The sequence below is a fragment of the Mugil cephalus genome, chromosome 15 (assembly GCF_022458985.1).
Source record: "Mugil cephalus isolate CIBA_MC_2020 chromosome 15, CIBA_Mcephalus_1.1, whole genome shotgun sequence".
Taxonomy (NCBI): Eukaryota; Metazoa; Chordata; class Actinopteri; order Mugiliformes; family Mugilidae; genus Mugil; species Mugil cephalus.
The window spans coordinates 2,161,457-2,182,516 of record NC_061784.1 but is presented as its reverse complement, the minus strand read 5'-3'; the positions used below and the strand labels follow the sequence as shown (position 1 = coordinate 2,182,516).

Here is a 21,060-nt window from a genome sequence, read left to right as displayed (position 1 = left end):
CAAAGAGGTCAGCCTAACGGAACGGTGCTGGGGTTTATTTGCTTTCTAGGCGTGCTTGAAAGGCAACACTGAATCATCCACAGCACAGTCCTGCATACCTGACTGTATGAGAACTCACTCAATGTGCCCCACTGTCCATGTCCGTCTGAACTTAAGGCACCAAAGGGTCACTGTTTCTCTGTTTGCACGTCCCATCTTCAAAATGACCTCGAACACAAGAAAAACAAATGCATGAGTGGCTGTTCTGTTTTTAATTAAAACTGGATTCTTCTAAATACTTTGATGCAGCAACTATGACGACAGATCAGAAATGCTCTTTTGGCAAATATTCCCACTATATTCACCCCTAAGTGCATGAACATTTTTCTTTTTTTTGGTTAAGTCCACTTAGGTGCACATGTCAAATTATACAAAAAAAAAAAGGTTTCTCATATTTTACAGCAACAAATAAACAGGGCTAGGACAGTGACCAATCCACTGAACAAACTGTACAATAAAACAAAATGAACAACATGTGGTTCAGTTAGACATAACAGAATGAACTAAATGGGAATGTAAAGGGTTATACGGTAGCATGTTAAGTTCACCTGGCCTTACTATAGTATGTAGATATTGCATGGGTTGAAGACAACAGCAAGGCAATAGATATCTTTGAAACACATTATTATTATTATTATTATTATTATTATTAATATTATAACAAGGCTGCTTGAGATCAGATATTCAAATATAGATTGATGCAACAAGAAGAACCATATAAAAATCACAGAAATGCACAATTTAAACTACAAAAACAGTTATAAAACAATAATTACAAAAAAAAGGTTTAACAAACAAATAAACAAACATATTCCTCATCTCCTTTGTAAAAGTGAAATGGGGAAAAGGGTGGGGTGGGGGTGGAGGGGGACATTGACATGCTTTGTACATTTCATTTGGGGTTCCCGGTGAGAACAGGCTTTTGGGTTGGCTGCATGCACACAGGTCCATGTCTGTGTATGAGAGAGAGAGGGATGTGTATGTGGAGCATGTGTGGGGTATTTGTGTGTACTGCGCTGATTGGGACCAACAGAGTTTACAGAGTTCTGCGACGGATGCAAACGTTTGGCCTGCGCGTGGCCACAAAGCCGCTCTTGCACGCGCACTTGTATGAGCCGGGCGTGTTCACGCAGCGAGCGTTCTTGCACGGGCTGACGCGAGCGCCTGGTTCTGCACACTCATCGATGTCTGGAACAAATAGAAACATTTATCGCTAAGTGTGAGCTGTACAACGGGCTAATGTATGCTCCTCAAAATGCAAAAATAAACAACAACAACACTTGTCGGCAAAAAAAAGAAAGTACAAACCTATACAGCGGGTGCGGGAGTGATCTAGCCTAAAGCCTGGGTTACAGTCACACATGGTGCCCAGGTAGGAACGCACACACCGGCCATTTGGACAACTGCATTCATGCGAATCCTCTTCTGAGCTGTCACCTGTTTTATGAATAAACAGGCAGGGGAAACATGTGAGACAGAAAGAGTTCAACAAATACAATACATGTTTGGTTGGTTCAAGGTTCATGGTTCTTTATTCGTCTCCCGTAGGAGAAATTTGCCTTGGGCGTGAGGGCAGTGCTGCACCAAAACAATTTAATAAAAACTAAATACTAAAAGACTCATGCTGAATACACTTAAAAACAATATTACAAGATGTGAAAAAACAATGTTCAAAAATACACACATGCCACATTCATCCTATAAACGCAACTACCTCGGCCTCCTATGCCACTTCTGTTTCTGTTCATCCTCCTCTAGCCGCTCTTTAATGAGCTTGTTTGATAAGGGAATAAATAAATGTTTGACATGATTATGTTTGCAGAGGGGAACCCCATATTTCCTTCCTGAGTTTAATGAAATGTACTTTGAACTGAGCACGTGTGTTGTGCCAGTCAGAATGCTGTTGGCCTGACTGATAGTAGCCTGCTCAACAGGTCTCTACAGGGTAGGCGGGTGGCCTCACAATCCCCGACAACAAAGAGGATGGTGTATCGCTTTACCTGGGTTGTAGTTGGCAAAAGCTGCTAGGAAGTCCTGCTCTCCATCGGACTCTGTCTCAAGATGCATCTCACATAGACGACTGAACATCTCTGAGTACAAGGAGCACATTTCCTTTTAGTGAGACGGAGAAAGTGCAGAAAGTCTGCAGTCAAAGTTGAGATGCCAGCCAGTGGCACAGGCGGCTCACCTGAGTTTCTGGGTGGACAGGTGTTGCACTCGGGCCCCCAGCCACGGCCGTAGTGACAGCAGCACTCCGAGTATGTCACAATGTGGTCTGTGGGCATGCTGCAGATCAGTCCCTCGTCAACGCGCTCGAAACACACGTCCTTGTGGGCCGCAGTGCGATCTAGGTGAGAAAAACATGAAAAACAGACGTGAAATTTTAACTCCATTCATGTGCATGGAAAGTCAAAGTAGAGAGCGCCACAGCATCAGTGTTTTGGAACAATGGGTAAATTCAAATTTTTAATAAACTATAGTCTCGACCATGTATGGTATTTAACTTTTAAATCATTACATCAGTTCACAGCCTACTTACCATAGTTTATGGTTTCTCATAGTCGAATAGAAAAAAGGCAGACAATATATACATATTCTTATGGGTAGTGGCAAGAGAGGTCAACCCACACCATAATACAGTGGGTACAGCTTATAGTGGCCCTGACATAATAGATGTAGCAAAAGAAAAGGGCAGTATATGTAGAGATCTGGTCGTGGCACACAGAAACAGAGATAATATACATAAAACAAGTTTAAAACATTAAAATATGCAGAGAAATGTAAAAGTGACAGATGTCATTTAAAAACAGACAAAAATAATATATAAACAAATCAAAACAGGTGAGTTCTATATATCTATGGCACTTTAAGCCATGTCCAAAATGTGTATAGTATATCTGGCAACTGACTACAACTACCACAAGTGACAGGTGTAAGATAAAAAATAATATGACACAAAGGCTGAAACATGGTCGTAGATTTCACATAATTAGAGAACCCGTCTTTCATGCACTAAATGGTAGCCATCACACTTGCATTGTTGATTGTATTGTAATAATTTCATTGTGCAAACTGCCTATTGACAGAGGTCAGTTGCTTTTGGGTCACTGTGTTCCCACGTCTTCTACAATTGTGATGATAGACTTCTATTGCATTCACTGTCATTTTGTATTACAAATAGTGAAGAAGCCATATTCCTGACAGTCCACGACATTGAAAACACTATCAGACATGCCTCTTACATGAAGAATTATGGCTAGTGAACTCAGTCTATTCTCAGTTTTCGCATGCTGTCTTTTCTCAGTCACAACAAATCAACATCTACAATAACACAGACAAAAAAAGACAGATATAGTCTGGGGGCAAAGTAAACATGCAGCAGAGTTTGGCAGAAGTGAAAATTTATTCTCACATTTAGCTGATAGTGATTTGCCTATTAATCTTCTTTTCATAACTACACTACGTGCTCCAACAACATGAAACTATCTCTGAAAAGTGGGTATATTTGCGAAATGTTACACTGTAAAGCCAGTATAGGCCACATGGGAGACAAAGTGGGAGGAATTACAAAAGAACAACATGAGTGGCAGATATTGAGATAAGCCAAAACTCATTTGGAGCGCTTGGGCTGAGGTGAGCCGGCACTGATTTTACCCACCGTCATAGACGCACTGTTTCAGCGCTGCACTGAAGGTGAGGGGAGGCTCGCAAAAACAGTGAAAGGAGCCGGGCGTGTTCTCACACCTCCCATTCTTACAGTACGAGGGGTCCTGGCACTCATTCACATCTGCAAAGGGCACCACAGACACTGGTTACAGTATGAACATCTGCTTGGGGCCAGCTATTAGTCTGTAGGTGGTGGACACGATAACAAAACATGTGCTGCAGTACAATCGGGTCGTGCACCAAATGCTCCCTTTGTGATATTTGCTGTACAATGTCAAGCTTTTTCTGGGACAGTATGAAAAATATGGTTGCTCCATGTATTTTGGTAACTGATGCGTCCAAGGTGTTTTAGTCCACCTCACTTCAGGACAACTCAGAGTTCAGGAAACATAAGTTTGACACGGTCCCAACAAAAACTGAACATGGCAATATTCATTAGTAATAGTAATCTGTTTTAATATAATAATGCACATGTTATTGTGTCCACCACACTGTTTGCTTTCTGCTTGCTTTATATTTCTGTAATGAATGCTGCATGCAAGGCTCTTCTTACACAATGAGACTGGATCATGCACAATCCTGCAGCTGGTCTCTAGTAAATAAGAAACCACACTGTGATTTCTGACAAAACAGGAAGCTTGGTTCCACCAGGACTTCAACTGGCCAAGAAAGTTTGCAGGCGCTCTGCGAGGAAAATGAAACCGCTACATGGGCCAGTGTGCACCGTTCAGTGGTTGCGTCATGTGGAAGTTTCTTTTTATTACTTATGTTTTCGGCTTCTGTTTTGTTCCTGAAACTTCAATAAAACCAAATACAGTATGTGTCATTGGATTGACACCTGCAGAACGAGAGTCTGGTATGTATTTAGCAGCTGTGCTCAATTTCGATCAGGTTCTTGAGCTATTTTATAACTACACCTGCTCTCATTCCAAGCCAATGCAGTGCAGCAACTCTCATTCATTCAGCCCTTAAAACTTATCCAGATCCAATTACCTCCAAAAACAAACCAAGTGTTTATATAATTAGCGGGTTCGTGAAAAAGCATGTGTTTTTAGCTTGTCTGTATCCATCCATACATCTCAAGTCACAGGTTCTTCTCATGACGATAGTGCTATCGGGGCCATCCATCCATACATCATATACTCACATGAAGCCTGGATATGTTACTCAAGTTATTTCTGTTTGCATCTCTAATGTCGGTCATTACTATCCAAGTGGAGGGTTTCCAGGTGCTGCATGCAGCTTGTTTAAATGATATAAGTTACAGCAGCTTGATATGGAGGTCCTTCCACTGTAGGGAAATCCAATGTTGAGTTCCTGACCAAAGCTTGTGAACATTGGTGCAGCTTGCATTTTACTTTTGTCTTTTACATCACAGCCTGGTGATTTATGCAGTGAACTCATGCAATTTTAGCTGTTGCTATCCTGTCACTTTTGAGGCGTGATCGTATTTTGAAGGATATGAAGCACAGCCCTGAGGAACTTATCTGTACTACATCACACTCAGCTGCTAATCGCTATAGTACCGACTAGCGTTTGAGAATGAAAAAGATAAGATCAACTGCACATCTACAAAGAGAACTCAATCTTCCCAAACCTATTCCATAAACATGACAAACTTAAGAAGTGACAAACTTGGGAGGCCAGAGCACATGTTTCCATTCCTAGGATTGACTTTGGGGCAATACATCAACATAATGACCATTTGAAAGCCATTCTTCACTGCGATGCAATACAACTTCCTCATTCGCCTCTGCAAGTGCTGCTACTGCTGCAGTTTCCCCATATACTGTCGAAACTGGATGCAATCAGTGTACAGTATGTATCTGTAACTGCATGTCCTAGGGCTTTTCCGAGATGCCATTAGTGAATCCTGACACCACTACCACTATTTCGTCCAAAATTGATGCAAGAACTACACAACTACTAAGTGTAGAGGTTTATTTTAATGACACAATTTCACTTAAGTAACTCTGTAAGTCAAATGATCATGAGAATCATGTTGCATGAACAAACAACAGTCCACAGTGTAAATGTGTTTTTTTTTCCCATCACAGTCTTTCTACTTTCTGCTCATTCTGATTCACATGTTGGTGCGTTTGGCTCAGCTGGATTAACTGTTTCAATACAGGGTTCTATGCTTATGTCCAGTGGTTACTTCTTGAACCTACATTGACAACTACCAACACACTCCAGGAATACAGTAGCTACAACGCTTAACCAACATAACCCTCAATGCACACATGAACATGTTGCAGTTATAACAACTAACACAGCCTTGGGAACAACAACAATCATAGTGACAGCTGCATCATCTCAAGGCTACAGTCATAATCAGACCCATTCAGTTTCATAGAATACAGGACAGAGATTCCCTCACCTTCTTTTCCAGCTTGGCACAGAGATCAGTCTCATTTCACATGTGTTGTTTCTTCCAAGTGCAGAAAACCAATTATTCCTCTTTTGTTTTGTTTTTTTGTTTTTTTTCAGGCTAAACTGCTGTTGCCAACATTGGCTTGTCACTTTTTGCAAGCATCCCAATGCAGAGGTGTTACACTCACCTGCCTGCTCCTCAGGAGTCACACAACTGTTACGGTCAGTGGCCAAGGTCCAAGGTGGAGAGCAGATGCAGTAGTACGACCCTGGGATGTCCACACAGTGGCCATTCTTACAGTTTTCTGGGTCTTCACACTTACTCTTATCTGTACAAAAAAGGTCAGTGCTCAATATAATTCAGTCAGGGACTGGATAAATGATACAGGTTACCTTAGAGGATAAGAGGGAGAAGCTTAGTTTACTCACCTGCTACTGTTGCCATCACACACTTCTTCTTGTTGGTGTCTGGCGTCCAGGGCCGATGGCAGTTGCAGTAGTAGGACCCTTCGGTGTTGACACACCGACCATTAGTACACAGAGACTCATCGTGGCACTCGTTCACATCTGAGGGACCCAATACGAACATTGAAAAATTATTTACATTTTTTGCATTTACAAAATAAGCCTTGTTTGAGGCGCCTTTTCATGCTGACTATCTAAACACTTACCGATACATTCGAGAAGGTTGCTGTCATAGTAGAAGCCCCGTTGGCAGTAACACTCATAGCCTGGCAGGGTGTTCTCACAGCGACCCTTCTTACAGATTTCATTAGCAAACAAAGAACACTCGTCAATATCTGCGGACAAGAGAGAGGTCTCTTTTCAGTGACATAGTCATAGCAGATGGGTGCTTGTAGGTGGGAATCTTGAGTTATATAATATCTACCATGGTAGGCAGGCAGGCTGTACTGGAGTCCCTCATCATAGTAGAGACCTTGGCCATTTGGACAAAGGAAGTGGAACTCGGCTAGGGACGAGAAGACAGTGAGAAGTTCAATTCAAGGGACAAATAAAAACTATGAAAAACTGTAGGCAGACACAGAAAATTAAATAATGTTCTCTCAAATATGAGCACAGTTTATTTTCACCGTCCAACACAAATGTACCTGAGTGGGAGACAGGGCAGGGGTAGATTTCACAGTGATCTCCCCACCCAACTCCGATGGAGCAGCAGCACTCCTGCTTGGTGACGTTGGTGGCAAGAACGCTGTCACAGAACACCGTGTCATCGAGGTTCAGGTAGCACTCCTTCTTCTCATCTGTCAGAATTCGAACTGCTGCATGGGGTAAATAAAGGATTGTTTTGACTGGCCTCAGTGTCCTTTCATATATGATTTAACATTACAGACCTTCAGATTACAGGCCTTCAGATTTGGATTTGAACAGAGAAAAACTGAAGTTTTGGCTTTGGGGCAGGCAGGGGTTAAAGGTTCAGCATGTTCAAGCTCTGGGATGAATACAGGTGTACAGTCAAAAAGTAAAAGGAAACTGAGCAGACTTACCCTCACAGCTGCGTTTGTCCTCAGAGAGGATATAACCGTGATTGCAGTGGCACACGTATGAGCCTGGCCTGTTCTCACAGGAGCCGTAGGGCTGGCAGAGACTTCTGTCTATGGCACACTCATCTATGTCTGAAAGAGAAATCAGACAGCTGCTGTAAATATGTGTTTCAATCCAAACACCATCTGAGCCGTAGATAAGAAATCATTTGGGGGTTGATATATTTGTGCAGACATTGAGCATATCAGCTTTCATTCCTATTCAAACTCACATCTCCCACCATGGCCATACACTGCTGAATAAATAACTGAAATAATACTGTATTAATAGACAAAAACATGACAACACATGTCCCAAGCTTGCAGCTTACAGCTGTCACAGACGTGACAACAAGACACTCATACATGAAATTGTTCAAATAATTGAAGGTTCAATAAGACCAGATAAAATGTGGTGTTTGCATCCTTCTTTGACAATATCATTACCTTTTATAATAGAGAACAAAATACTACTAATAATAATAATAATAATAATAATAACAAAAAAACAAGAAGAGGAGCATCTGTGCCACTTAGCATCTGACGCGCGCTTTAATAGACTGACCTTGGCACTCTCTGCCTCCGACCAGTTTGTATCCCTTCTGGCATTCACAGTGGTATGAGCCCATGCTGTTAATACAACGACCCCTCAGACAGTTCACTGGCCTCTCACACTCATTGATATCTGAAGGGAAGGAAATAAATACAATGTCTGAATGCGAAGCATGTGGGAAGCTCTGCAGCTTCAACAAACCAGTCAACCAGCCAACGCTGCCACTCCCCGACAATAAAGAAACTGCATTTTGGTCTCCTTTTAATGCTATTTACAGAACATGCATATCTCTTGAATGATTAATACCTTCACAGTGGCTGCCCTCCTGCGTGCGCTGGTATCCTGGGTAGCACTGGCACCGGAAGGAGCCGTCTGTGTTGATGCAGCGGCCGTAAGCACATAGCCCAGCATCTTCACACTCATCAATATCTGTTTGGGAGGTTTAGAGAATGCTATTAGTCTGCTGTGGAATTCCACCCGCTACATGACCATAAACAATAATGTTGTGCAAAGGTTAGACAGACATGACCTACCACTGCAACCTTTGCTGTCTGCAGAAGGGAGGAAGCCGTCGTTGCACAGGCAACGATAAGTACCAGGGAGGTTCTCACAGCGCCCATTAGGACAAATGCCAGGCTTCTGACACTCATTAATGTCTGAAACATGTGGGAGAGATTTTTTTTTGAAAAAAACATACACATACACAAATGCAGTGGCAGTTGCACAGTTGTACATTAGCAATTATTCATTCATTTCCAAGATATTTCCATAAGTTGGGCAATAATAACGTGTTTTACATTATTTCAGTTTTTCTTTGTTTCTTGAATTCTTAGTATAATAATAATTGACAGTGTCCCAGGAGACAAACATTGAAAATAAAAGTTAATCAGTGATGACTTCTGCTTAACAGTGGGGTTACACTCACCATAGCATATTCCAACATGGGCCTCATGACCAGGCAAGCAAGACACGCACTCATAAGAGCCTGGTGTGTTCTCACATTGCTCATTGGGACAGGTGTCGGGATTTAAACACTCATTTATGTCTGGAATGAACATGTAGAAGGTTTGAACGTGCACACATATTCACACAAATAAGCATATTATAGTGGCGGACACTAAGGGATTATGGGAAATGTATGTTGACTCATACAACAGACAACATATATAGTAGCTAATGCATATAGAATTTCAACTATTATTTGTCTTGGTCTGTCACTTGTGAATAAGCACTTAATAGCTTAATAAAAGATTTGCCTTTACAGAAAATCTGCTAAATTGCATAATCAAAAATGTTGACCCAGGCTGGGTAAAATAATTGAGTCGTGTCAGAAGATCATTGGCAGCTGCACTCACCATGGCAGATTCCAGACTGAGCCTCATAACCAGGCAAGCAAGAAACACACTCATAGGACCCTGGTGTGTTCTTACATTGTTTGTTGGGACAGGTCTCAGGATTCAAACACTCATTTATGTCTGGAATAATTATACAGATGTTTTTTTTTAGAGTTACAGCTATAATGAATATGAACTTAAAGTTGAGACTCCTCGCTTTGTTTAGAGGTTATTCGTGTGTAAATTGGATGAAAGCTGTAAGAATTACAACCATTTCATACACAGGCCTCTATTTTCAGGGCACACAAAAGTGATTGGACAGTCGAAATCAAAAGCTGTTTAAAAAAAAGAACACATTAGTGAGTTCAGGATCCTAAAAAAGTCTGGGTGTCCATGAAATACAGCAGTGGTGGAAGATCTGATGATGTAAAGCATGCAACGTCATCAGTAAAAGATGGTGGGAGCAGTGTGAGACATGAGCATGAATGGCTTCCAGCGGCTCTGAGTCACTAGTGGTTTTGATGATGTGACACGTGACAGAAGCAGCCGGAGGCACGCTGAAGTGTATAGGGACAGACTGTCTGCTCTGATTTAGCCAAATGAGTCACAGCTGACTGGACGTTGCTTCACAGTACAGACGGACAATGGCTCAAAACATATTCTTAAAGCAACCGAGGAGTTTTTGAAGGAAGGAAACTGAATATTCTGACATGCCTCAGTTTACCATCTGAGGTTAATCCAACTGAGCATGCAAAACTAGAGGCAGACAAATATCAACTACAGGCAGCTGTAATGAAGACTGGGGGGACAATCAAAACAATGGAAATGCATTCTTTGATGATATCCATTTGATTTTCTTTATATCCTTATTTCCAGTTATATTATCCGTCTGTGGCTCGGTAGGTGGAGCGTGTTGTCCACGAACCAGAGGGTCAGCGATTCGATTCCCGGAATGAGCAAGACACTGAACTCCCAGCTGCTCCCAGTGCGTGCCACTGGTGTGTGTGTGAATACTAAGATGTGTCTGTGACTGTAACAGTGCTTTGCATACCAATAGAAAAGCAGGTAGAAAAACACTATATAAAAGCAAGACCATTTACCATTTACCTAAAAATAGGAGACTGTGTATAAAAATGTTTATAATTCTCACACCTTTCATCAAATTCGAATGTGAATATCCACAGATTAAAGAGAGATCCACGTTTAATTGTATAAAACATGTTTTTATCAAACTTGACGGGGTATAACTGTATATTCACATAGTGACAGGTGTAAACTTATTATAGTGACACAGTTAAGACGTGTTTTGTCAGTGGAAAAACTGCACACTAGTGTCATAATAATCAGTGTTTTTTTTTTTTTTGTACCTTCACAGCCTGGCTGACGGTGTGATTTGCTCCTAAAGCCGCTGTGACATTCACATTTGTAAGAACCAGGTAGGTTCACACACTGGCCTCCGACACCACAGATGTCTTGCTTGACGCACTCATTCACATCTGCAAAACAGCACAAAAAAAGATTAAAGCTAGTGTAGAACCTGACAGCCTAGAGAGAAAGAACATCATCTTCTGACCTTTGCAACACCTCAACAAAACTCACCTATGCACTTAAGTCTCCCATGCTGCACCATGTGTTTATAGCCCTGGCGACAGAGACATTTGTACGATCCTTCCATGTTGACACAGTGGCCTCTGCCATGGCCGCACGGCTCTGACTCACATTCATTATCATCTGAACAAGAATGAAAGAGAGAAGTGATGAAATGATGACAGACACTGCTGAATATTACAGACAGTGGAGGACCACAGAGTTTGTCTTTCCCTATCCTCCAGATCCATCACATACATGATAAAAGTAACTCGGTGAATCAGTGCTAAAGGTCTGGCATTCTCATTCCAGAGAGACATGGGAGCTCTTTGCTTTCTAATACAATATACTACAGTGCGTTATGGGAAATGTAGTATCCAATGTCAGCTGATCACAGAACGTTTGAATATCCTTGTGCTGCCTCACTCTGGATCATTCTTTGTTTCAATCTGTTTATTATGACCAAACACATGTTGTGAAAGCTTAATAAAACAATAAAACATAATTTAGAATCATGCTTACACAATAACAAATGCTTCCAAAATAATGATTGTGTGTAATGGAAGCCCTGTTGGAGCTGTAACAGCATGCAGCCATCCTTTTATCTTATGATGAGAATAGGCCTTTAAAGTCAAGACACTGAACCAGAGTGGAACCTGGTGGAAACCAGAGGTGAAGGGAGCCGTCAGGCTGAAGAAGGAGGCCTACAGGACATGGTTGGTCTGTGGCTCTCTGGAAGCACTCTCTGACTGGTACCGGATGGCTAAACAGTCTGCAGCCAGGGCAGTCGCTGAGGCAAAAACTCGGGCGTGGGAGGAGTTCGGTGAGGCCATGGAAGAAGACTATCAATCGGCTCCAAAGAGGTTCTGGCAAACCGTCCGGCGTCTCAGGGACGGAAGATGGCAACTTGTCCACACCGTTTTCGGTGGGGGCGGGGAGCTGCTGACGTCTCCTGGGACTATTGTCCGGTGGTGGAAGTAATACTTTGAGGAGCTCCTCAATCCCAGCAACATGCATTCTGTCGGGGAAACAGAGCTGGAGGGCCCAGGGTTGGACCATCCAATCTCTGGGGCAGAAGTCGCTGAGGTGGTGAAGCAGCTACCTGGCGGTGGAGAGGATGAGATCCGCCCTGGGTATCTTAAGGCTCTGGATGTTGTAGGGCTGCATGGTCATCGGGGACAGTGCCTTTGGAGTGGCAGACCAGGGTGGTGGTTCCCCTCATTAAGAAAGGGGACCAGAGGGTGTGTTCCAACTATAGGGAGATCACACTCCTCAGCCTCCCCGGGAAAGTGTATGCCAATGTGCTGGAAAAGAGGGTCCGATCGATGGTTGAACCTCAGATCGAGGAGGAACAATGCAGTTTTCGTCCTGGGCGTGGAACTATGGACCAACTCTTTACCCTCACTAGGGTGCTGGAGGGGAAATGGGAGTTTGCCCAACCAGTCCACATGTGTTTTGTGGATTTGGAGAAGGCCTACGACCGTGTCCCCAGGGGCATCCTGTGGGTGGATGGCCCCTTGCTAAGGGCCATTCAGGAGGAGGAGCAGCCATTCAGGAGGAGGCGCGCAAGTTTGGTCCGTCTAGCCGGTTGTAAGTCGGACTTGTTCCCAGTGAGGGTTGGACTCCACCAGGGCTGCCCTTTCTCACCGGTTCTGTTCATAACTTTTATGGACAAAAATTCTAGGCGCAGCCGGGTGATGGAGGGTGTCAAGTTCGGTGATCAGAGGATCTCGTCCCTGCTTTTTGCAGATGATGTGGTCCTCTTAGCGTCATCGAACAGCGACCTCCAGCTCTTGCTGAGGCGGTTCGTAGCCGAATGTGAAGCGGCTGAGATGAAGATCAGCACCTCCAAGTCTGAGGCAATGGTTCTCAGTTGGAAAAGGGTGGAGTGCTCACTCCGGGTCGGGGAGGAAGTCCTGCCTCAAGTGGAGGAGTTCAAGTACCATGGGATCTTGTTCACGAGTGAGGGTAGAATGGAGGGGGAGATCAACAGATGGATCAGAGTGGCATCTGCAGTGTTGTGGGAGCTTAACTGGTCCATCGTGGTAAAGAGAGAGCTTAGCAGAAAGGCGAAGCTCTCTATTTACCGGTCGATCTATGTTCCAACCCTCACCTATGGTCATCAGCTTTGGGTGATGACCGAAAGAACAAGATCATGGATAAAAGCGGACGAAATGAGTTTCCTCCGTAGGGTGGCCGGACTCAGCCTTAGAGATAGGGTAAGGAGCTCGGACACTCAGGAGGAGCTCAGAGTAACACCGCTGCTCCTCCACATCGAGAGGAGTCAGTTGAGGTGGTTCGGGTGTCTGGTGAGGATGCCCCCCGGACGCCTCCCTTTAGAGGTGTTCTGAGCATGTCCCATGCTCGGGGTCGCCCCAGGACGCGATGGAGGGATTATATCTCCCGTCTGGCCTGGGAGCGCCTAGGGATTCCTCCGGAGGAGCTGGTGGAAATGGCTGGGGAGAGGGCCGTCTGGACCTCCCTCCTAAAGCTGCTGCCCCCGTGACCCGGACCCAGATAAGTGGATGAAGATGACGACGACGACACTGAACCAGGATCAGTTTTGGTTCAGACTGAGAAAATCTGGCATTAACCAGTAGGCAGAATAAGAGAACTGAAATTCATGGATAGATGATTTTCTCTTGGAATCCTTGGGATCAATTTTTTTTTATCTAAGTATAAGAAGTATAACTTGAGATGTAACAAAACATAGTGTCTTGGAATCAGAATGACTTAATTTTGGCCAGGTGACGGTCATTCATAAGAAACTATTCCAGTCAGTATTCCTCACTATCTTGATGTTGCAGCATTGTCTCTTACCCTCACAGATGTTCCTCTGCGGGTTGAGACGGTAGCCGGGGTAACAGTGACAGATGTGGCCGTTCGGGCTGTTCTCACACTCTCCATGACCACAAATGTTTCTGCTTAGCCCACATTCATCTGTCTCTGCTTCAGGAGGGAACACAGAGTGGACTGGCATCATATACACTGCTGCTTAAAAGTATTTCCATTCCTCAGAATTTTCTACATTTCTGCGTAAAGATGACGCAAAACTTCAGTGGATTTCACACAAGCCCTGACAGTAGACAAAGAGAACTCAGTCAAATAAATGAAATACAAATATTATGCATTTGTGTGTGTTTATTAAAAAAATAATATTTGTTTTATAATCTGTAAATTGCAAAAGTAAGTGAACCATTGTTTTCAATATCTGGTGTGACCCCAGCAACAATAACAGTAATTAAATGTTTCCAGTAACTGTTGATCTATTGTTTAGAGCAGCTTGGAGGATTTTAGCCCATCCATCAGAATCACAATCAAATGAACTTATAATTCTAGAGGTCCACTCACTTTTGCCCCTCACTGATATGTATACTGAATAAAGAACTACCAAAGTATAATTTTTCTATTTTATTTGTTTGACTGTGTTCTTTTTGTCTACTTTTAAAACTCCTGAAAATTGCTTGATGTTTTGAGTCATGTTTAAACAGAAATGGAGAAAACAACTAAAATAACTAGAACTCTATAACCATGCAAATATACATAAATATCATAGTGGTATGGGGTTATGGAATGTATATTATTATTATTAATTATTTAATATTTGTATGAATACACTTATAACATTGATGCCATGTCTATAAATTTCTGTCTTTGGCCATGTTCACACTACTGCATTTTTTTTTAACACCAAAGCCAATAACAGACGTTGCTTCGAACTTTTTTGAATATCTTAAGAGCAGTTTCTAAAAATCCTATATTAACACACAAGCAAGACTACAGTAAGAACAAGGAAGCAGCAGAAACAAAAACAAAAAAAATGGGGTGATGTTGTTCTTTTATGGAAATGCAGTGTATATCACATAACCTGCTTTTAAGTACCTGCACAAAAATGTAAAGTAGTTATGGCAACACTTGGATTCCATAAAAAAGAGTGTAGAAAGAGTGTGAACATAGCCTTGAGGCTGGTTCATGCTTCATGGTTGGATACACACAACATGCCCAAAAGCATCAGTTAATCATCAAAAAGCATGCATCAGACTAGACTGAACTCCATGTAAGGCTGAACACACTTCTATTTGTTACTAGCATGTTGTTGTGTTGAAAATCAATAAACGCTACGCACTGCATGGAGAAAGTCAACATGTCATTTGTGTGAAATGGACCCAAAGCTCATCACAATATCTTCTCTCACTCAGGAATGTGGAGAGCTTGATGTTTTTAGTTTTGACGCGCATGAAACATGAACCAGCATTTACATTGGAACTCTTTGATGCAGGATAGATTTTAAAGTCAGTTCGAGGTTTTGTGTGAAACTCACGGAAGACTTTAGTCTGTGTTTCGAAGGGGTCATTGCCTGGGGTCAATCGGACGATTGCTGGAGGGGTGGGCTTAACAACTGTGGATCCAGCAGAGGAGAAATAAGGTAGAGAACCTCTAGGAGGAGCTATGACATGTTGAACTTTAGTCCTGGTGTTTTTTGTCATCAACACTCATGTGGAAAGGAAAATATCGCTACTCTGTCTATTGATGCAGTTAGCAAAAGAAAGAAACTTTCATATCATCGGCATAAACTGTTATTTTTCAAGGGGTTATATCTGAGTGGAGGTGGGTTTACCGGGCACACGAGGACTTCTGGTGCTAGTGGGAGCCTGCTGCACTGTGGTCGTTTCCTGGTTGAAGGAGAAAATCTAATTCCACAACAGCAAAAATGACAATCACTGCATTAAAAACAGAAACAAGCTCTTACCGTTCGCTCTGGTTCTGAAAGGAAAAGTGACAGAAAGTGATTAAGACCAAACTCACATTATCAGTACAGACTTACAAGCAAAAATGTTCAGTTCCTTCTGGAAATCCTAAAGGACTCACCTTCTATGGGCGTGTTGGGTTGAAACATGATAGGGGGAAAGGCGACGGTCTCTCTGATATTTTGAAGAAAGTAGCCTTTTCCAGCAGGGCAAATCTTACTGAAAGCCACTAAATGAAGAAGGTACAAAGGTGTGTATTGTTTATTTGTTTCCGGATCACAAATAGAAATGTCCAGCAATCTAGCACAACATAAACTATATAAAATATGTATATTCACTCGGTCTAAATCTAAGTCTAATTAAGTACACCTAGACAATGGCGACAACAACAAATGGTAACTTTATCCTTCATGAGGCTAACATTTAGAGAAAGGCTTTCATACAGATACTGAGTAAGGTTGAAGCTAAGGATTTATTTCATTATTAGTTCATTGGCTGTTTATTTGAATTATTAAGCAGTTGACTGTCATCAGATACTTGACATTATAGCCCAACACTTATTTACATTCACGGAGTAAAGCAGCACATCTTCACATTTTAGACTCTGGAGAAGCAAACATTTGTTTGTTTTAAAAAGACAAAAATGAAAACAGATTTTCCATGTTCACAAGAGTGCCCTCAACAGGAATGAGCAGCTCTCCACATAAGCATAAAGACACAACTGAGCCACATGAAGACCTTGAACTACTACTTCGTGTACAAACCTGGAGTGAAATATCTTTCCTGTGCTCTTCAAGCCCCCATAAATTCTGATGTTAAAGGGATTTTGCATGGTATGACCAGTATTTGGCCAAACATTAACAAAAAAGTAATTTTCCTGGTTCTATTAATGGCATATTTATGGTAAATTCTTGAAAAAATACCTTGTGCATGTATTAGCAGCCCCTGCTCAAGCATCACAGCAGACTGGGCGGCCTGCCTAGCTTCATGTTTTTACAGGAAAGACACTAATGTGCTGAAGGAAATGACACTCTCCGAGCTGTTTCATTTGGACTTAAAATGACTGAGCTCATTGACGGTTACTCACCTGTGCCCACCTGAGGACATCTTTCACAGTTACGGCCCCAAGCTTTGCCCACCGTGCAGCAGCACATCTCCTGGGTGATTTGGGTCAACAGCGGGTGCTCACAGCCCCTGGTCTCAGATGCTATCCGGAAGCACTGACCGTGCTCAGCTGGAGATTCTAACACGGGAGACGACAGGGCTTCATTTTGCAGTTGTTTATCTTAATGGAAAACTTTGGAATAAAGCGTTTGTGTCATTCAAGTGGATACGCGGGGATTCCTCTTACTCACCGACGCATCGGTTCCTCTCCAATGTGTAACCAAACTTACAGGAACATTTAAAACTGCCCAGTGTGTTCAAACAGTCTCCGTTCTGACAGACGCCCTGCATGGAGCACTCGTTGATGTCTTCAAGGTCAGGAGAAGTGTAAAAAAAGCAAAGTAAGCGATACAGTAGCTAACAGAAAGGAACTGTAGCTTTATATACATCCAGCTGGAAATATTAAAAACGAGGGAGATTCCAAACTGAGCTCTTATATGGACCTGTCAGTGTTACCTTGACAGTGAGTGCTGTTGAATCTTTTATAACCTTGTGGACAGGTGGAGCCGTATTCCTCCACAATAGTCTGTTTGACTGAGGCATCTGAGGGAGCAGGAGACACAAAGCAGAGAGGGAAAAATCTGAGAAAGACAGCTGGAGTGGCTGCAGGAGGGTGAAACTGTAAAGGCATAAACCAGCTCACAGTTTCAAAAAAGGTTGTAGTTTCACGTGCCACGATGTTTCAAAACCGTCAACTTTAGGTCAACTGTAGCGTTGCTCAAGTGTCCCTTAACACCATTGCGTCATTGTCTATTTTAAAACATTAACTGGTGAAACAAACATAATAATTTGAAGTGCATCACATCTGACTGTGTCTCCTTGTAGCCTGTTGCTTTTGCATAGTAGTGTGAACACATAATACACAAATCTCCAAGCACTGAGGCTGCATAAAGTTAGCATTTACTTACATTTACAGAATGTGGAAATATAAAATATTAGGAAATGTCACACCGTTTGCATATGATTTTCTTTGAAGCATAGAGTGACCCACAGAAACAACAAACTAAGCATGAAAACACCCTAACACTATCCAAAGTCAAGAAAGATACTTTCCAGTGTTTTTAAAACTTACTAATTGACCCCATTATGTCACCACAAATACTGAAACGTAAGAAACTAAAACAGGATTTCCAACAAAAACATTACCCGTGACAGTCATCTGTACTTAATACGTGTATTAATATATGCTTCACTTTGGTGGCAGTGCTGTATTTTTGGACGTTTTTCAGAAATTAGCTTATTTGCTCGATGGTTCAGAGTGAGATGAGACTGGTAGTACGCCACAGTCACATAGATGACAGCCAGCAGCCAGTTCAGTAAGACAGAAAACATGATGCTAGTTATCTAATGTGGCAAGAAGGAAACACAAATATATTTATATCTCACTTGTCTACAAGAAAAGCTCCATAGAGTAAAAATGTTTCTGGTCTTTGTGCTAAAATGAAGTTAATAGGAGCAGCTGCTGTCATGTTTGACAACTAGAATTGTCTTCCAGCATCTGCATATTTCCTAAAATGTCATCCAGTTTTCTCCGATTTATTTTCAGAACAGACTGAAAAAAAGTCTTTCATGAGGTTTGAATTCAAAAAAACGCATCACTCTTCTTCTTCTTACCCTGTATGAGCCCTCAAACTCTAACACAGAAGTCTGTTCTATTTTTCCACAAGGGAGTAAAAACATGTAAGGCAGTTTTATTACAGAGCTGTGGGAACACGGCACATTGTGAAAGTACAAAGAAAAGAGCGGCAAGATCAGGTTTGCTATTTTTCATGAAAAAAAAAGAGGATCTTAATCATGGACACGTACGTAACAAAACAGACAGCACTCTGGGCAAGAACACAGTTATCTGAAGACTAACCAGACGAACAGTATCAGGTTTTGTCAAAGGCTGCATTGTCTGAGCCAGGACTGGGAGACGGAATAATAGCGGAGTGGAAAAAACGTGAGTAGCCAAGATTTTCTTGAAATCCAATCTTCTGCAAAGTGATGACAGTCCTGTACTGGGCAGGGCCATAGGAACACGCTTAAGTAGAGGGTTATTTTCCACATTCTCTTTTTCTGTCTCACTGTCTGTGTGTAATTCCCGTAATTTCTTCCGTTTTCTCCTTCCCAACGTTTCACACACACACACTCCCTTCCCCACCTTACCACTAACTTTCATGTGCTCAGTTTTATAGAGGCATGAAGTGAATTGTTTTAATCCAGGGCCATAATTTCATGAGGTGGAAGGTATAAATTGGTGCGAGTGCTCGACGATCTGAGCACAATAAACAGTAATTAATTCCCAGGAACGCACAAGATGTTGATTGCGCAAAACTCTAGGGAAGAATGTTTTTTTTTTGCACTTTCACATCTGATATACACGAACACAGGAGAACAGATAGAAAAGTGATTTGGTGCGACATGGGACACTTCACTTGAAGTTTAGTGTCAACTCACTCGGTAGCTTGGGGCACTGATAGCACTTGTGTTGTCCCCACGAATTCCCCACACTGCCACAGCAATCCTCCTGATTGGTCAGAACAGGAAGCGGGGTGCTGTTGCACTAAAGCAGCCAGAAAGAGAAACGTCATCAGCGGACACGAAAATACCCGTGTGTCAGGCTCAGTATTTATCAGCGACTGAACTCACGGCTTGTTTGGGAGTGGTCTCCTGGAAGCAGCGACCCTTTGGTTTGTGTCTCGGAGTGAACGGGCGCGGCCCTGTCTTGTGAGGAAGCTTGACATCCGACTGGTCCAGAGGGTGAATGACCACAGAGGTGTCCGGCGTGTGGTGGACGCGTACATTAATCTGCACTGAAAACAGAGGAGAGGTGGATATCACGGGGGTTAAATCCAGCTGCAAACCAAAACAAGAAATGCTGAAGCAAGTGATAAATACCTTCCGATGAGTGGTGTGAAAGGGGTACGGTGAAAACAGAGTGGGTTTGCGTCAGTTGCGTGCGCCCTATCCCAGACTGCTCAATGTGTTTCTGGCTGTCTGGCTTCAGGTGTATGGGGTACACAGGCTGCTTGTTGCCTCGTGCTGCCTGAGCTTGCTGCTGGAGTGGAAACTGGCAGAGTCGACCAGTGAAGCCGGGAGGGCACAAGCAGTGCTTCCGTGAGCTGCATACTCCTCCATTCATACACGTCAGGGGACACACAACTGCGGATAGAAACAAAAATTAGTGCATGACAGGAATTAGTCATGCACAGATAAACAAGTTCATCTCTATGAACCAACTCAGCCTGAGAGGAAACGAAGAAGTTGCTGATTTGAGTTCAGTGATACGCTGACCTTTATATGATCACAAGAGCGAGCAGGCAATTTAGAGTTAAACACATAAATAAGGCAGGCAGACGGAAAAGCTTGTGGCATAATAAGGACCACGTAAAATATTCAGGTTGAACCGCGCTGACATGTCGCTGCAGCCGGCCCGGCTGAGCAGGAAAGCAGGTAAAGTCATTGATCTGTATAACAGCTTCATTCCAACATATGGGAAACATCTAGGAATCTGTGGGAAAGCTGCAGGCTGGCACATACAGTATTCACTGCAGTTTTATTGAGTCTCCCATTGTGTTTATTTAAGCACAGAGCTTTTTGAAATTCCCACAATAGAACAATCAGAGGAAACTGATAGAGAGAAGGAGAGCGGGAGAGAGCGGGGCAAGCAGAGGTGAATCCAGAGAGAGATTAAAGTGAACAATACTAGAAGAGAAGTAATAGTCCATGAAGGACATTCACCTCATTTCAGTCACATCCCACATACCAGAGCTAACATACATGTTTACACAGCTTACTAGATAGACATAAATTCTCTTCACACTTAATGCCAAACAACTCACCTGTAATAGAACCACTATTGTCAGTGGCACAGTACAGCTTTACGCCCTGTGCACTTGTTTAGTGTTTGTTATCATAGTGTCTTTGTGAGCACACTGTATACCCACAAAGCCTTTCTACAATAAAGACTTTGAAAGATGACTGATGACTTCATTTTTTCTTTCATCATCAGTCTCTCATGCAGCATATATCACATAGTATTGTGTGCTCTTCTCCGTATTATACGTACAGAC

General features: G+C 42.6%; 1 protein-coding gene across 5 annotated transcripts in view; it reads right to left on the bottom strand.

Annotated features, from left to right (window-relative positions):
* Positions 1-232: 232 nt before the first annotated feature.
* ltbp3 (latent transforming growth factor beta binding protein 3) overlaps positions 233-21,060 on the bottom strand; it is a 32,265-nt gene continuing 11,437 nt past the window's right edge. Inside the window, exons 2-30 of one of the 5 annotated variants that reach the window (XM_047607132.1) lie at positions 19,886-20,149; positions 19,637-19,800; positions 19,445-19,550; positions 17,462-17,548; positions 17,197-17,313; positions 16,929-17,084; positions 15,963-16,070; positions 15,844-15,857; positions 15,712-15,766; positions 15,415-15,492; positions 13,914-14,039; positions 11,106-11,237; positions 10,874-11,002; positions 9,528-9,647; positions 9,098-9,217; positions 8,706-8,828; positions 8,479-8,601; positions 8,185-8,304; positions 7,584-7,712; positions 7,188-7,358; positions 6,968-7,048; positions 6,750-6,878; positions 6,508-6,645; positions 6,267-6,407; positions 3,698-3,826; positions 2,228-2,386; positions 2,040-2,129; positions 1,348-1,476; positions 233-1,227 (exon numbers count right to left, since the gene is read on the bottom strand). In XM_047607132.1, coding sequence (XP_047463088.1) covers positions 1,076-1,227; positions 1,348-1,476; positions 2,040-2,129; positions 2,228-2,386; positions 3,698-3,826; positions 6,267-6,407; positions 6,508-6,645; positions 6,750-6,878; positions 6,968-7,048; positions 7,188-7,358; positions 7,584-7,712; positions 8,185-8,304; positions 8,479-8,601; positions 8,706-8,828; positions 9,098-9,217; positions 9,528-9,647; positions 10,874-11,002; positions 11,106-11,237; positions 13,914-14,039; positions 15,415-15,492; positions 15,712-15,766; positions 15,844-15,857; positions 15,963-16,070; positions 16,929-17,084; positions 17,197-17,313; positions 17,462-17,548; positions 19,445-19,550; positions 19,637-19,800; positions 19,886-20,149 — 3,590 coding nt within the window. In that variant the 3' untranslated portion in view covers positions 233-1,075. Of the gene's footprint in view, positions 1,228-1,347; positions 1,477-2,039; positions 2,130-2,227; positions 2,387-3,697; positions 3,827-6,266; positions 6,408-6,507; positions 6,646-6,749; positions 6,879-6,967; positions 7,049-7,187; positions 7,359-7,583; positions 7,713-8,184; positions 8,305-8,478; positions 8,602-8,705; positions 8,829-9,097; positions 9,218-9,527; positions 9,648-10,873; positions 11,003-11,105; positions 11,238-13,913; positions 14,043-15,414; positions 15,493-15,711; positions 15,767-15,843; positions 15,858-15,962; positions 16,071-16,928; positions 17,085-17,196; positions 17,314-17,461; positions 17,549-19,444; positions 19,551-19,636; positions 19,801-19,885; positions 20,150-21,060 lie in introns of all 5 variants that reach the window. The other 4 variants (XM_047607131.1, XM_047607136.1, XM_047607135.1 and 1 more) reach the window with 4 other exon arrangements.